This window comes from Thunnus albacares, chromosome 22 (genome assembly GCF_914725855.1).
Source record: "Thunnus albacares chromosome 22, fThuAlb1.1, whole genome shotgun sequence".
In the NCBI taxonomy this organism is placed as follows: Eukaryota; Metazoa; Chordata; class Actinopteri; order Scombriformes; family Scombridae; genus Thunnus; species Thunnus albacares.
Genome location: NC_058127.1, coordinates 7,660,810 through 7,675,333, shown reverse-complemented (window position 1 = coordinate 7,675,333; position 14,524 = coordinate 7,660,810). Strand labels below are relative to the sequence as shown.

The 14,524-nt window shown below is 41.0% G+C and overlaps 1 protein-coding gene across 3 annotated transcripts in view; it reads right to left on the bottom strand.

Moving 5' to 3' along the window:
* Positions 1–4,681: 4,681 nt before the first annotated feature.
* Positions 4,682–14,524, bottom strand: part of clcn5b (chloride channel, voltage-sensitive 5b) — a 31,905-nt gene continuing 22,062 nt past the window's right edge. For all 3 annotated transcript variants that reach the window (XM_044342403.1, XM_044342402.1, XM_044342404.1), the window contains 6 exons: positions 14,085–14,271; positions 11,133–11,275; positions 10,827–10,976; positions 10,470–10,575; positions 10,132–10,348; positions 4,682–5,922 (listed from right to left, as the gene is read on the bottom strand). In XM_044342403.1, coding sequence (XP_044198338.1) covers positions 5,832–5,922; positions 10,132–10,348; positions 10,470–10,575; positions 10,827–10,976; positions 11,133–11,275; positions 14,085–14,271 — 894 coding nt within the window. In that variant the 3' untranslated portion in view covers positions 4,682–5,831. The remainder of the gene's footprint in view (positions 5,923–10,131; positions 10,349–10,469; positions 10,576–10,826; positions 10,977–11,132; positions 11,276–14,084; positions 14,272–14,524) is intronic.

Here is a 14,524-nt window from a genome sequence, read left to right as displayed (position 1 = left end):
CTAAATTAATTCAATCTAATCTCTTATTGGATATTACATGTGTAGAAGGGTCATTTTAAATCAAAAATCCTAATTTGTCTTGATTTCCCAGTTGAGAAAAAATCATCTTCAGCCTGTAACTGGCTTCATGTCGGTTCACATGTGTGGCAGTGAAAGGTCAGTGTGATCATTCTGTGTTACATGAGCAGCGGCAGCGACAGTGAGCTGCGACTGAAGCTGTGGGAACCTCCACCTTATAACCTCAGGTGACACCAAGAGGGCAGAGATGCAACACTGTAGAGCAGATTGGATTACATACCTCGAAACACACACACACACACACACACACTTGTGCTTGCTCCCAAATATTTGCTCGCTCTGTCCAGCCCTCGGGGAAACTCACATGAACGCACACGTCATCTTTTTTTTTTGCATGTTTTCTCGGTTGCTGTCCCCCACACATAAAGGTACGGCGAGAGAAGAGATTTGACACTCAGGGGTGTAGGATGACACCTTGAATTGGCTTATTACCACATCGAAATGTTTTCGCTGCTTTGTAATGTGCACCCAGACAATGGCAGGCCTGGGAACGGGATGACTGATATGAGAGAGAAAGCAAATGAGGTAAGGCAAGGAGGAAAATTGACAAGTAAGAGGTGCAACACCAGAAAGAAACAGAACATTGTTTAAAAAAAAAACAAAACAACAAGTTACAGAAAGGAATAAAAGAAAGCAAGCCAAATACAATATGTGGAAATGCAACCTGTGTGTGTGTGTATGTGTGTGTGTGTATGTTTGAGGTGTGAGAATGCAGAAGCCACGAGCAGGAAAGTAACTCGAGCCCCATGTGAAGTCTCAGCTACAGGAACTGAGCTCAAGAATACACTGAGTCATTACAAGCCGGCTACAATGCATTCCCTAACACACACACACACACACACACATACACACACACTTTACCCAAACTCGCACATCAAGTCTGAAAAATCCATATGCAAACACTACACGCACACACACACACATACACACTTCCTTCTCCATGTTCACCGCTCTGAATTCCTTCTCACAGAGATTATGTAGCCAGAAACAAGTTCTGACTAGACGACGGAAACGGTGAGTCAAGAATGGCCGCATGACACCTTTAACCCCGAGGGTCTACGATATGAACACACACACACACACACACAATCACTGATGGTTTATATAGGACCCCCCCCCAACATGGACAGATTATGAGACAATGGGCCCCTTGACACAGACATGTAAAAGGCTACTTCTTGTACCTAGTAGCAGCATATCTACGCTCTCCCATAAATATTCCCAAAGATACTACAGGGAGCCGTATAAAATCCTGTATAAAGAAATTGGTTTTGCAGGTTATATTCTCTAAAAAAAGATATTCTTCATGTAATAAATATAACATAGTGATGTGTTTTAACTTACTGTAAGCTACATGTGCAGCAAAAGTGTAGTAAAAATAAATATTAGACCAGACTTTAATACTTCTGAGTCGTATTCGAAGAAAATATGCGCTCAAGACATCTTAACTTTTGACCGAACCCTTTGACTTTGAAACAAGAAATGTTAAAACTGTAACACTCACTTCAAACATTTTCTTTATTCCCCGCATAGTTCCTAAATCTTTTTGACTTGCGAGTTGAAATCACTTCAGTCGAAGAGGGATTTTCGCTAAAGAACGATTTAATACGAGTCAGTTTTAGTTGCTTGAAGAGAGAAAACTAGCCAGTTACGACGAGAAAAGAGCAGTTTTAGTCTTCTTGCATCCTCTCAGATTCACCTGGAGACCCTGTGTGGATCACTGATCAACACTCACCTTCAACTCCGTCCTCAAAATTGACTGCAGCCCAACAGCTGATGATGCAAGAGAATCAACTGTGTTTGTAATAAATAAATAAATCAGTGTGAAAGCTGTAAAATGCCAAGATTTTCCTATAAATGTTTCCTTCTATCCATTTCCAGTTGAAGCCACACAAAGTTAAAAGTCTTGTGGAAAAAAAAAGCTTCTTGGATCCAGTCACTTATGTCCCTTAATGATTTTTGTATTAAATCAATTAGTTGTTTCTACTGAGTTTTACCTTGATGTGGTGATTATTATTCACTCTGGTTTGAAACAAACTGGATCTAACCATCAGTGACCGTCGAGGCAAACGATCTTTAATAAATCAATAAAACTTTAAAAGGATTATTCCTCTTGCAGTGACTTTATATTATAACTCACGATGAAAGCTGAAACTAATTCGGGGGTTTTGTCTCGCAGCACATGTCAACTGGAAACAGATGCGTCCATAAAGACATAAAGACAAAAACGCTGGCGAGCGCTGTACCAAAAAAACAAAGTCCACGACTCGGATAGGCGTCTGAGAGTGTTACATGCAATAAAATCGTATTAATCAGGGTTTTCTGAGTTTTACTGCTACATTTGGACTTGACTGTAATCATAAATTATGGATCAGAATGATTTGCTGCAATAGACAAGCAATAGAAAAATAAACCTCATCCCCTCATACGAGTTTACCTCTAGTATGGAAGTAAAACAGTGCCAAAATTTGATATACAGTTTGCTCTTTACTTACTGTTTTGTTTCTGCATAAAGATTTAATTTAATTTGGATTTATAGGGAGTTTTCCCTTGCTCCGTCCTTTTCTTTTTGTTTATTATGTGCTGCTGTAACACTTTTAATTTCCCTCCAGGGATCAATAAATTGTCTTATCTTTACACGTACAGTAAAATGGGAGGTGATACAAGTACATGATGATGACAAACTGAGGAAATAGTGTGAGTTATTTCATATTTTCATGCTACTGACTCAAAGCGCCGCACATTAAAATCCGCTAAAACACCTCAGCGCCGTCGCTCTGACCATCAGCGTCAGTTTTTAAGAGCTGATCGATCGCAGAAGAGCCGCCACATAAAAACAAAGACTACTTTCGGGGACTGTGTTTGCTGGACATTTAATCTTAAGTTTTAGTGGTATTCATGTAGCAGCACAGTGCTGGCTAATGCTAATGCTAACGCTAGGGTCATTTAATCCTGCAATAACAGATTTCTGATCACTAGAGGGCAGCAGAAATAAGCTGGCATATTATCACCTGATAAGCAGTATTGATAATGAATGAAAACCGTAAAGATATCGGCTGAAACATCAAAACAAAGAGCCAAAAACACTACAAGCAAGCGTACAATTACTATAAAAAGACTGATTATAGCAGCGGTAAGTCATCAACATACAGTATTTTCGTCAAGCGCTTCTTCCCAGGACACATGACCTTTCTGTGTCCGAACTGAGGGTCACTGAAAGCGTCTCTAAAATCAAATAAATTCTCCAATTTCAACATGTTTTTACTGGCTACACAGAGCAGCATCCAGATGTGATGAAGAGAGAGGAGAAAAAAAAAATCAATTCAGCGGATAAATAAAGAGAACGAGGTGAAACTTTATGAGTCCCAGGTTGAAAAAAATTTAAGAGCCTCCCTGGTGGCACACAAAGCCGAAGCAAGTCCACCCGCTGAACCTTCAAAGTGTTAAAAATAGTCCAGAATAATATTATTCAGCTCATGATAGAGGATCAGCGAAGGACCGGGAGGCGATATAATATCTGAAATACCATAAACTGGCTTTCTGTGTTCAGACGTTGAAGACACTGAATCTCTTGACAGCCTGACATTATATATAAAAAATGAGCCAAGGGAAACAACACTGACAGAATAAATTTTAGACATCATACGGTTGATAGCAGCTCTAAATCTTCTCGACTTAAATCTGCTCTATTTAGATCTAGCTTCTTAGCTAAATGTATCAATAACTTTAAGAGTGTTTAAGAAGAAAAAACTCAAAGTTTTAATGATAAAGTTACTTATTTTCTATGTATCTAATGCTAATTAATAAAAATAAAAGACTTGATAAGAGATTTGTTGGATTTAGAGCTTCATGAAAACAGGTATTTCACAAACTTGGAACCTAATCTATTATTTTGATCGTTGATAACTCTTTTTGAGTAATTTTCTAAAGGAAAAATGCCAAAAATCTTTGATTCCAGCTTCTTAAATGTGAATACTGTAACCAATATCTGTTTTCTTTAATCTTTTATGACAATAAACTAAATATCTTTGGGTTGTGGACTGTTTATCAGGACAAGATTTAGCTTTTTAGCTAAATGTATAAATAACTTTAAGAGTGTTTAAGAACAAAAAGCTCAAAGTTTTAATGATAAGGTTACTTATTTTCTATGTATCTAATGCTAATTAATAATAAAAAAAAGAGGAGATAAAAGATTTGATAAGAGATTTGTTGGATTTGGAGCTTCATGAAAACAGGTATTTCACAAACTTGGACCCTAATCCATTATTTTGATGATCAATCACTCATTTTGAGTAATTTTTTAAAGAAAAAATGCCAAAATTCTCTGATTCCAGCTTCTTAAATGTGAATATTTTCTGTTTCTTTAGTCTTTTATGACAGAAAACTAAATATCTTTGGGTTGTGAACTGTTTATCAGGACAAAACAAGATATTAAAAGTTGCATCTCAAGCTTCAGGAAACAGTGATCGACATTTTTCAGACACCTTCATCAAACCAAACAACTGATCTATCGACAGATCAATCAATCAATGAAAATAACTGTTAGCTGCAGCCTTAATGGAAACAAAACATTAATTCACAGAAAAACAGACACCAACACCAGTTTATCAGTGAAATAATTTAGTGGGACAAACAATTATACATTTACATAAATTATGTGTCATGATTCTCTCGTTGTTTTGTATTGTAGCCCTTCCACAGCAGCCCAGAAACACCTGAACTCTTTCATAAGGCATGACATGGTTTTTTGCAGCATCGTCTATGTGTGTATGATTTTTTTATACATATATATATTAGTCATACAGCCAATCGGAGGAGTCCGTACGGACCAGACGAGACAACATCTCTTAGTTTCCCAGGCTGGCTGGAGTCTCACACATCTCATGAGTCCATATGACAAAAAAAAAAAAAAAAAAAGACATTTATGGAGAGTTCACAGGCTGTCATGAAGTCTTAATGGAGTGTTAAGTGTGTGTGTGTGTTTAGTAGATCCTCTTCTCACACTTGCTTATCCTTTGCCCCCCCCCCCCAGGCTACAGGAAACCTCACAGAGGGAGGGGAAGAGGGGGGGGGGGAGTGGGTGACTGCGCATCCATCAGCCCGGCTCAGAGAGCTGTGTCTGGGCTTGTGCTCGCTCCGACAGCCGGAGGGGACAGGCACGGAGCTCCCCGGACTTTCTATTTATCTTTCCTGATGTCTTTAAATTCTCTTCCTCCTTGTATTAACAGCGGATTATCTGTTCCCGTCTTCTTTCTCTCTGCAGCGTAGTAGAGGAGCAAGACGGCGAAGCTTGCTCCTCTGAGTTACAGATTTCTCCTTTCTTCCAAACTCGTTAAAAAAAGAAAGAAAAGAGAGTGAAAAATGAGCAGATTTGATGTTTTTTTTTCCCCGTCGACTGTCCTACATCCTTCTGGGTTGAACATGAAATGAAGGGGGCAGCAGTGTCAGTAAAGATGAGTCACTGTTTCTGAGAGAAAAACCTTCATTCTACCAAAAAAACCCCCCACAAAAACAAAAAAAAAATCCACTGTCCTCGAGTCCTCTGTGCAAACGGAGCACGACTTAGTTGGCTTTGTTTTTTTTTAATCTTAGAAGAAGAGGTAAAGGTGCGTTTCATTTCAAAAAAGTGTACAAGCTGGTGTCTTCTTTAAGAGTCTCCCCCTGGTCTACAGAGGCGAGGGACGGAGTGATGATGATGATGATGATGATGATGATAAGGAGGAGGAGGAGGAGGAAGAGAGGACGGAGGGGTTTCAGTTGAAGAGGATCGAGTCGGGGTCTCTGTTGGCTATCTGCGCCATGTGTTTCAGTATGTCCTTTTTAGTGATGATTCCCAGCAGCCTCCTAATGACACAGCGAGAGAAAAGGAGAGAAGAAGAGAAGCAAAGTCAGAGGAAAAAGCAGATTACTTCACATCATACTTTGTTTGCTTCGTCATGGGAAGTCAAGAGGTGTGACAGAAAGCAGAATCACACAAGTTAAGCAGCGGTTCTGGTCTTGTATCTCGACACTGGAGGCTCAGCTAGGGGGGGGGTGGTTTGTTTTACGGTCCCAGAGGGGAGGAAACTGGCTCGTAGTGGGAGATCAGAGTGTGCAAACACTAAGGCCAAAACACGCTAACGGCTAATTACAGCTGACACTTGAGTGCTAAATATGTGAACTAAAGCAAAGAAACCATACAGATCTGGACGCTGGTGTGTTCATGAATGTCCGGAGAAACTGGCGTGAGCACGAGCAGCCATTAATTGTGCAACACTCCCTGAATGTTTCATCCCACTTGAGATTTAAGGGGCTCATTGTTCAACACGGGTCGACCCCCCCCCCCCCTCCCCTCCGCACCCCCGGGAGGAAACTATTGAGAAAAAAGGTTTGTACGCATGATGGTTAATTCCGAGAAATTCAGAAACGATTGTATTTATATTTCGAAACGCAAAAGATTTCGGGGTTTTTTGAGGGGAAGCGAACGGAGCGGCGGGACTCGTTTCGAACATGTGAGATTTGGACAGTAGATTTAAAAATAACTCCTGTTAAGACATTTCCAGGAAGTGATGTTGTGGGTTTTTTTTTTTTTTTTGTGGTCTCTTGCATCATTTTGTGTCATATTCCTCAACAGAGCTCTTGCGAACGCGCTCGGTTTGCCAAAAGAATGTATGAAGAGTAAAAAAAGAAGCTCACAGAAGAAGAGAAGAAACCTCAAGGGAGGTATTTTTTTAAAACGATGACTGTCAGCTAGATATTTATGACTCCAGCCTTCCTGTGATTAAAAGACCTTGAAGTAAAGATACCAACTCAACTAAAGATAGTCTGCGGTTATTCTGTGAGGTGTTCATTTCGGCGCTCTGACTAGCAACAATAGTATTTTCCCAGAGATCATACACAACACTTCAAGGTCTTGGTTTTCTGTGTGTCACTCCCAGACAGCGACTGATCTGTCGGCTCTCGTGAAAAAGACAAATCCTCCTCTGATGGAGCGGGACAGACAGCAGATTTCTTTTTACGGCCGTATTCAATCCCTTCTTTCCTTCTCGCCCCGGAGCCCCTTCTTTCCCTTTCATGTGCCGTAAAGAATGTGTAAATACATTTTTCATGTCACACGTGGATCCACTCTGGTTCAGATCGGTTCCCGTGTGTGTGCAGCAGCCGTCGTCGAGGCCGAAACAGTGAGCGAGCCCTTTTAAATGACTCCTTCCTAAAGACGTTTAGGTGGAGAGTAAACACAGTACGGTAGACTCGCTTCTGAGGGGTTTTCGTCAAGAGCAGCTGATGCTTCTCTAAGATTTGGTTTGAATTAACAGGCTTCACCTTCAGGCTAGACTCTTTAAAAGCTGCGCCGGGAGACGTTACGCTTCGGTTTCAACTGTGCAGCAGTTGAAGGGATCTTAAAAGGGGCCACTCCACTGATTTTAAACTTCAAAACTATGTTTATAGGATGTGTAAATTGTTGTATATTATATCTTCAAGGGCTCTGGAGGGAGAGGAGTTTGGATAAATAACCCTGATGATGAGGTAGAGATGCTATCAGGGGATCACGGTACCTCAGTTTGGATACTTAAGAGTTTAACAGGAAGCCTGCGTGTTACAAAAGAAATAAAAGATACTAACAAGTGTAGCCTCCAGAGTTTTTTGGGAACTTTTTTGGAACCATATTTCAGACTAAAAGTCGGGGCCTTTATGAAGAGGCTTTCATAAATTAACTGAAGACTCTTAATTGCACGCAGCATGTTCACCAACGTGACTGTTGTGTGATTATTGAACGCCGAAGGGACAAAAAAGGAAAAAAATCGGAGCCTTTATTATCTGTCAAGAGGCGATAAATCTTTGAAATGGCTTAAAGGAACACATACAGTAGAAAAAAAAACACAGATTGAGGAAGGATAAAAGGCTCTGACGCTGCTGTTTAGGAACTCAAACCCAATAAATTAACTTGAGTATAGAATTTGAATCGATAACATCTGAATTAGCGAGGAGGAGTCATGAGTTTTTACATCCTTCCTCTAACATTTCTTTTCTTTCTCTCACTGAAAACTCATTTAAATCAAAAGGTTTTCTTATAATAACTTATTTATGTTGGTTTTTCATGATACATACATGTGGGAATGAGCGTGTGCACGGGTATTTTATTCTCGTCTTTCCTTTTACATTGTTCTTTTATGTTTGCCTTGGAAAGCGATTGCTATATAAATCAACTTTATCATTATCATTATTATTACATCCTCTCTTATCTCTTGTCTTTCTACAACGCCGTCTACGTATCCACCCATGATGACCTCATCCTTAACGGCTGCTGAGACTAAAGACAAAAGCGATTTAGACAAAGACAGTGTGAGGAATGTGACGAGCTACATAGTTGCGTGTGTGTGTGTGTGTGTGTGTGAGCTACAAGCTACTACAGTGTTTGTTGACAGCGTTGGTAACATACATTAATATATAAGCTGTGTTTGAACGTGTCACATCACCTTAAACAACTTGTATCTGTGTGTGTGTGTGTGTGTGTGTGTGTGTGTGTGTGTGTGTGTGTATGAGACGCTGCAGGGGAACGAATCAAACAGTGATTTATTCGTGTTTATTCTCACTGGGGAGCATCTTCTGTTCTGATCTGTCTGAATGTGATTCATCACCCGGAGCAGAAATGTCCTTTTGTCATTACAAACACAGTTATTAACTCTGACAACTGCTTTATGTGTGATGGGGGCTTAATGGAGCTGGAGGGTTTTTTTTTTTTTTTTTTCGTGGATGGAAACGATTTCAAAGTCAAAAATACTTTTATTAAAGGGGAAACTTTGGTATTTTTTTTTTTTCAAATCTGGAGCCGATTTTCTCATCAGTTCGTGTCAAAGTGTCTGATGAGGACAACGGTTTTGAGTGAGAACGCCGCAGCCCCGAAAAAGAGGCTGAGAAGTAATCCGACGGGATGTACGTCCGGTAAACAGGCTCAGACTGTTATCAGGGCGAAGTCTCGTTCTGAGATCTCGTGAGAGTTGAGTTGTCATGGAATCAGCTAAATGTTCAGGTCATGACAGAGTTGGAGAGAAGAGTGCAGGAAGGAGGAAGATGTGTTGGAGTAAAGTAGTTTAGTGTTATATAAAAGATTTTCCAAGTCATGGCTGAATATTTAGCTGATTCAACGCCAACTCAACTCTCATGAGATTTCAGAACGAGACTTCTCCTTGAGCGAGATCTGGTTGGACACAATAAGAAAGGTAAAGAAAAACGTTAAATCTCTCTGTATGGATCCTTTTTATAATGTTGTCAGACACTTTTATTGCCCAATCAGATTACACTGCAGCCTGTTTAGCGGCTGCCGGCTGAAGCTCTCTCTCTCAATACTGGACCGGTTTCAAAACCTGTTGTCTCTATTAGTCACTTAGAAACAAAAAGATGGGAAAATCAGGTCCAGGTTGGAAAACACCGAAGTTTCCCTTTAAATGTTGAACCCTGTTTTCCATCCACGTGCTGATCTCTGTTCCGTCTGTAGGTATTTGTTTGTCTACTCATCCATCTGACACATTTATGGCCTACACAAAATAATAAAAAACATAGTTGGATACTGGTCTGACGCCAGAGTCTTCTTCCTCTTGCGACTGAATCTTAACATCTCCATCAGTTTTCCATTATGGAGACCTCAGTCAGATGAACCCAGCAATTTTATAGATACCTTGTATGAAAGGGGCTTTAAAATAATCCTCGTGGTTCACGGTAATGGGGTCAGTGCTAGTACGGATTTATGAGCAAATGCACCTTGAGAACTTCCTGTACCATGTCTCACAGTTCCTCCATACATTATTCCATACCGTCTTAAGTCTCCCTCCCTAACTTCTCTGCCTCTTTGGAATGACATGAGACTCTCCCACACATCCATCTGTCACTCCTGTCGTCCCCTCTGCGAGCGAAATCTACTAAAGATATATCACTTAAATGTGTGTAGGAGTGGAGAGAGTAGTCACTTTATGTATGCGTTCATTTCCTTCCTATTTATCAGTTCCTTCCTCCGTTTTTTTCTTGTCGAGGATTCTCTACTCTCGCTAGTTTAGGGATATTTTTGTTTGTTCTCACCCGTTATGTGTAACCAGACACTGGCGTAGCCCCAGCTTCCTGAAAATATCCACGGTGATGTCCATGGGTGTGTGGTCCGTGACCGTGAAGGGACTCAGATCCATGATGCCTCTGAGGCGGAGGGGAGGCGGGGCGTCTGCAGCCTGGGCCGGAGCGTGCTCGGTAAAAACCACCTGAGATGCGCTGACGACGCCCTCCTGACGCTTCCGGGCGTTGTCTGAAATGACAAGAAGGAAGGGGGGAGTGAGGGGACGAGCGCTCACGTACTATAAGCTTTTATATCTGATGCTCTTTCCCGTTATGATAAGACAGCAGGTGCGTGCGTGTACAGTTCTGACCTATTGATATGAGCAGATCTCTTCTGAGTACAAATCCCACGAGCCTCTGGGACTCCTGGGAGACGACCACGGGGAAGCCGCTGTAGTGAGTGCTCTCCACCAAGGCCTGGGGACACAAACAGATAAGACTCAATAATAACAAACAAAAGCTGCTTTTAGAGTCCATGTTTTATTTTGAAATCCATCCTGAGATAAGTTGTGGACACCCAGAGAGACGGTTACTGTCAAATTGTGACAGTTAATACATTTATCAGCCTATTTATACATGTTTACCTCTTTCTTATCACATGTACTTTCCATATTACTGTGTGTTTTCATGCTTTCTCTGCTCAGCGTTTTCAGTTTGTGTGTCCGTACCTCCACCTCCCCTACGGTCATGCCCTCCTGTGTGAGCACAGCCAGCGCAGGGTCCGACCTCCTGGGCCTCATCACGTCCACCGCCAGGCTGCTGTGCCCGAACTCCTCTTTAGGCTCCAGGAACGGGTAGCCGTTCAACCTGATGTGAGCCTGTAGATGTAAAATAACGTGCGTCGTATGAGTGTGTGTATGTTTTCAAAAGTGAGAGTGTATTTACTCAACATCAGGCTTAAATCAAACCTTCCGTCTTCATACGGCGAAACACGAAAATACCCAATTTTACAGTTTTGACAAGCACGCACACACCTCGTAGATTCCCTCTCTTCCGAAAGCATCTGCTACCCATTTGCTGGTCATGGTCGCGGCCATGAGGGGGACGATGTACTCCAGACCGCCAGTCAGTTCAAACATGATGACGACCAGCGAGACCGTCATACGAGTCACTCCACCTTGAGAGAGAGAGAGAGAAGAGGAGGTAAGAGGTTAGAATACTCGCAGGTGACTCGGCGTGTGATGCGTCTAAATTGAGAATAAAGCAGCGATTACGATGTGAAATCTAAGCGAGACTGAAACCGAACCCCGAACTCTTGACATTTCTTTACCTCAACGTTTAAGCTCTTTATTTTTTCCTTCATATTTATGTGGAGAACTCGTAGTTTATTTCAATGGTTTCGCTCTGAACCCAATTACAATCATCATCCTCAGTTGCGGCCAGAAACCGAGGCTACGCTTTCAACTCCACGCCGCAGCTCTTTACTGTGGCCTGCTTCCTCTAAACAACTGGCTTATGTCAGCTCAACGTGAAAGAGTTTCATTGTAAACACTATATATCCATTACAGAAGAGGAGGAGGGGGGGACAAAAAAAAAAAAAACCCAAAGTCTCTTTTGTTAGTCGTCCAGTATTTCAAAAATGCAAAAATGGAGATGATTATATGCTCTCAAGACTGTTCCCTGAAGCTCATTGTTGTAGAGTTTAGAAATATTTCTCATCATTACATCCACATGGGTTTTTCAGTAAGAGATTTAAGATTACTGGTAGATATTGTCTAAATACAGTAAGTCAAACAAGAGTTGTGTCTTCTTTTAGATTAGATGTTTGTCATGTAAAACAGCAACTAAAAGAAAAATGTACAGAAGAAGCAGTGAATTCAATTACAGCCTGTTTAAATGTTTTCCATTTATCTTTATTATGGCTAGAAACTGTTTCCCCCCCCCCCCCACATTTAAATGAAAAATCATCAGCAACTTTCACCACAATCTAATCTGTACTCCCATTAAAGGTTTAGAGGCTGATGCAGCATTCACACTGCCACAACTACAGTTTATATGTTTCTGGTTGGTGTTTGGTGGGATTTTCTCCAACAGTCCAGAGACATGAGAGCTCACACCAGTGATAGTGTTTAAAAAATAAAAAAAAAAGGCACTTAAGGAGGAATTTAAAAATAGAGGGACAAATTATAGCAGCAGGAATAAAAATCTTTGGCTTTAATCAGATGAGTTCTGCTCACTGCTGGAAGTGATTCTTGGCCACTCTTGTTATTCGCAAGAGCCAATTGAAAAGAAGTACTAAGAGAGTGTAATTAAATTGGTACGTATTTCAGAAACAAAGAAACCTCTCTCTAAACTTTGCCCCTCATCTACTGGCCAGACTAATCTGGCTTCTTACCCTCTGAATAGTAGGAACCGTCTCCTCATGGTTAGAATTAATACCCATCTGTTTTGATACAAAAACATTTCCTGAGTGTGAGCGAAGGCACCGGCTATCTGTTTACTCAAGGCTTTGACAAAAGGAATGAGGAGTTTAAAGCGAAACGCTTCATTCTGGTCATTCATTAACACTTTTGGTATTTACGGCCCGTAATAGGAAACAGTGACAGTTAATATGGGAAACGTGTATGTAAACATGTGGTACTTGGTTTGGCAATGTGGTAACAGTAAGTTAAAGCAATGCGTTCCTAATGATGTGCACACTTTTTCAAATGTAATGTCTAACCTGACTGGTTTCATTAGAGCCCGACTGATACTGGGATTTTTTGGTTGCCAATGCCGATACTGATATCAGGAAGTAAATAAATTCAATATCAATACATCAGCTGATATTCTTTATATACATTTTTACAGTTTAACAATAAATGTGTTGTCCAAAATGACATCAGTGCACTGAGACAGTTCACTTCACTGGGAATTTAATACTTATAAATAACTAGAAATAAAAAACACAAATAGAAAACTTGAATTAATAAAAAAGGATAAAATGTACTAAAGTATGATATAAAATGCTGCCTATATAACTTAAAAAAATCAAAAAAATCAGCACATATCAGACAACGTGTATATCAATATCGATATATATCTGTGAGAGGCCGATATTGGCTGATAATCGATTGGGCTCAAGATTTAATAAGTATTTATTTTCAATAACTGATGGATTCAGTAATAACCTAAATTTGAAGGAATGAGATATTTCACTTTGCTAAACCAGAAAAGACGTGTTAATCCACAAATATCATTTTTACACTGCAGGTCACCATCTATCAGGTAATATTTGACTATAATTAAGTGCTAATATCTTTATTTTCTTAAAATAATGAGAATATTTCAATAGAAATGAACTTGTTTCAATCATTTTCTAGAGTTGAGTCTCTGTATCTGGGAACAAGATGGAATAAAGAAGGTTTCTGACATAAATTACTTGAAAATTGTTAATTTGCAGGATCAAATATTCTGACAGCAACACATTTTTTCACTTGTATCCAGAAAATAAGACTTTAGGGACTCGAAACCACTTGAAGGTCTCCCTCCGTCCTTCAGTTAACTGGGTCTGGAGAGCAAATGTCCGTCTCCCCCGCCCACATCCACCTGCTCCCCAAGCATCCCAAGAAATTCCTAAGTCAGACTGAACATGAAATCTTTATCCCTCTGTTGTGTTCCCAGTTGTACGTGCTCGGAATACCATCGTAGGGAGGCATGCGGAAAACATCCTGATCAAATACCCCAACGACCGTCTGGTTCCTTTCATCTATTCCAAGCTGGCTCTGGATATCTGAGCTCCTCGTCCTGCCCCCCCCCCCCCCCCCTCCCGCCCCCCCATCGGTGAGGCCACACACCCCGTTTTGACTGTTTGTGTCTGAGATGTTTTCCGTTGCTACACGAACTTCCAGGACCCGAAAAACTTCAGCTCCAGGCTACGTACCGCATCGATCCGTCTGTCTATCTCCGTTTTACCTGAAAACGATCGACCATAACACACATCTCACCTAAACACGCGGCGGCTCCCACCATAGCGTAGAGCCCCGGGGTGATGCAGTCCGCTCCTGGCGAGCACCACCCTTTAAAGATCAACCAGTCGTGGTTATAATAGGCCAGCTGCTCCATGCAGACACCCAGCAGTCTGCCGGCGATGGCTCCGACCGCCATGCTGGGGATGAAGAGCCCTGAAGGAACCTGGATGGATGGATGGATGGATGGATGGAGGAAGAGGAGAAAACAAACAAACTTTAAATATCTTTGAGAGGGTTTGACTCATTACAAAGACGATGACACCCTCATCAAGTTGATTGATGATTGGTAACACAGCGATCATGACCTCATCTGGACAACAATCAACATTTACACCCTTAGACTTCTTTCCAAACAACTTGATCCTCCAAGGAAACCACATGATAATGAATCATGTCGCTCTGACTCAGTGTATAAA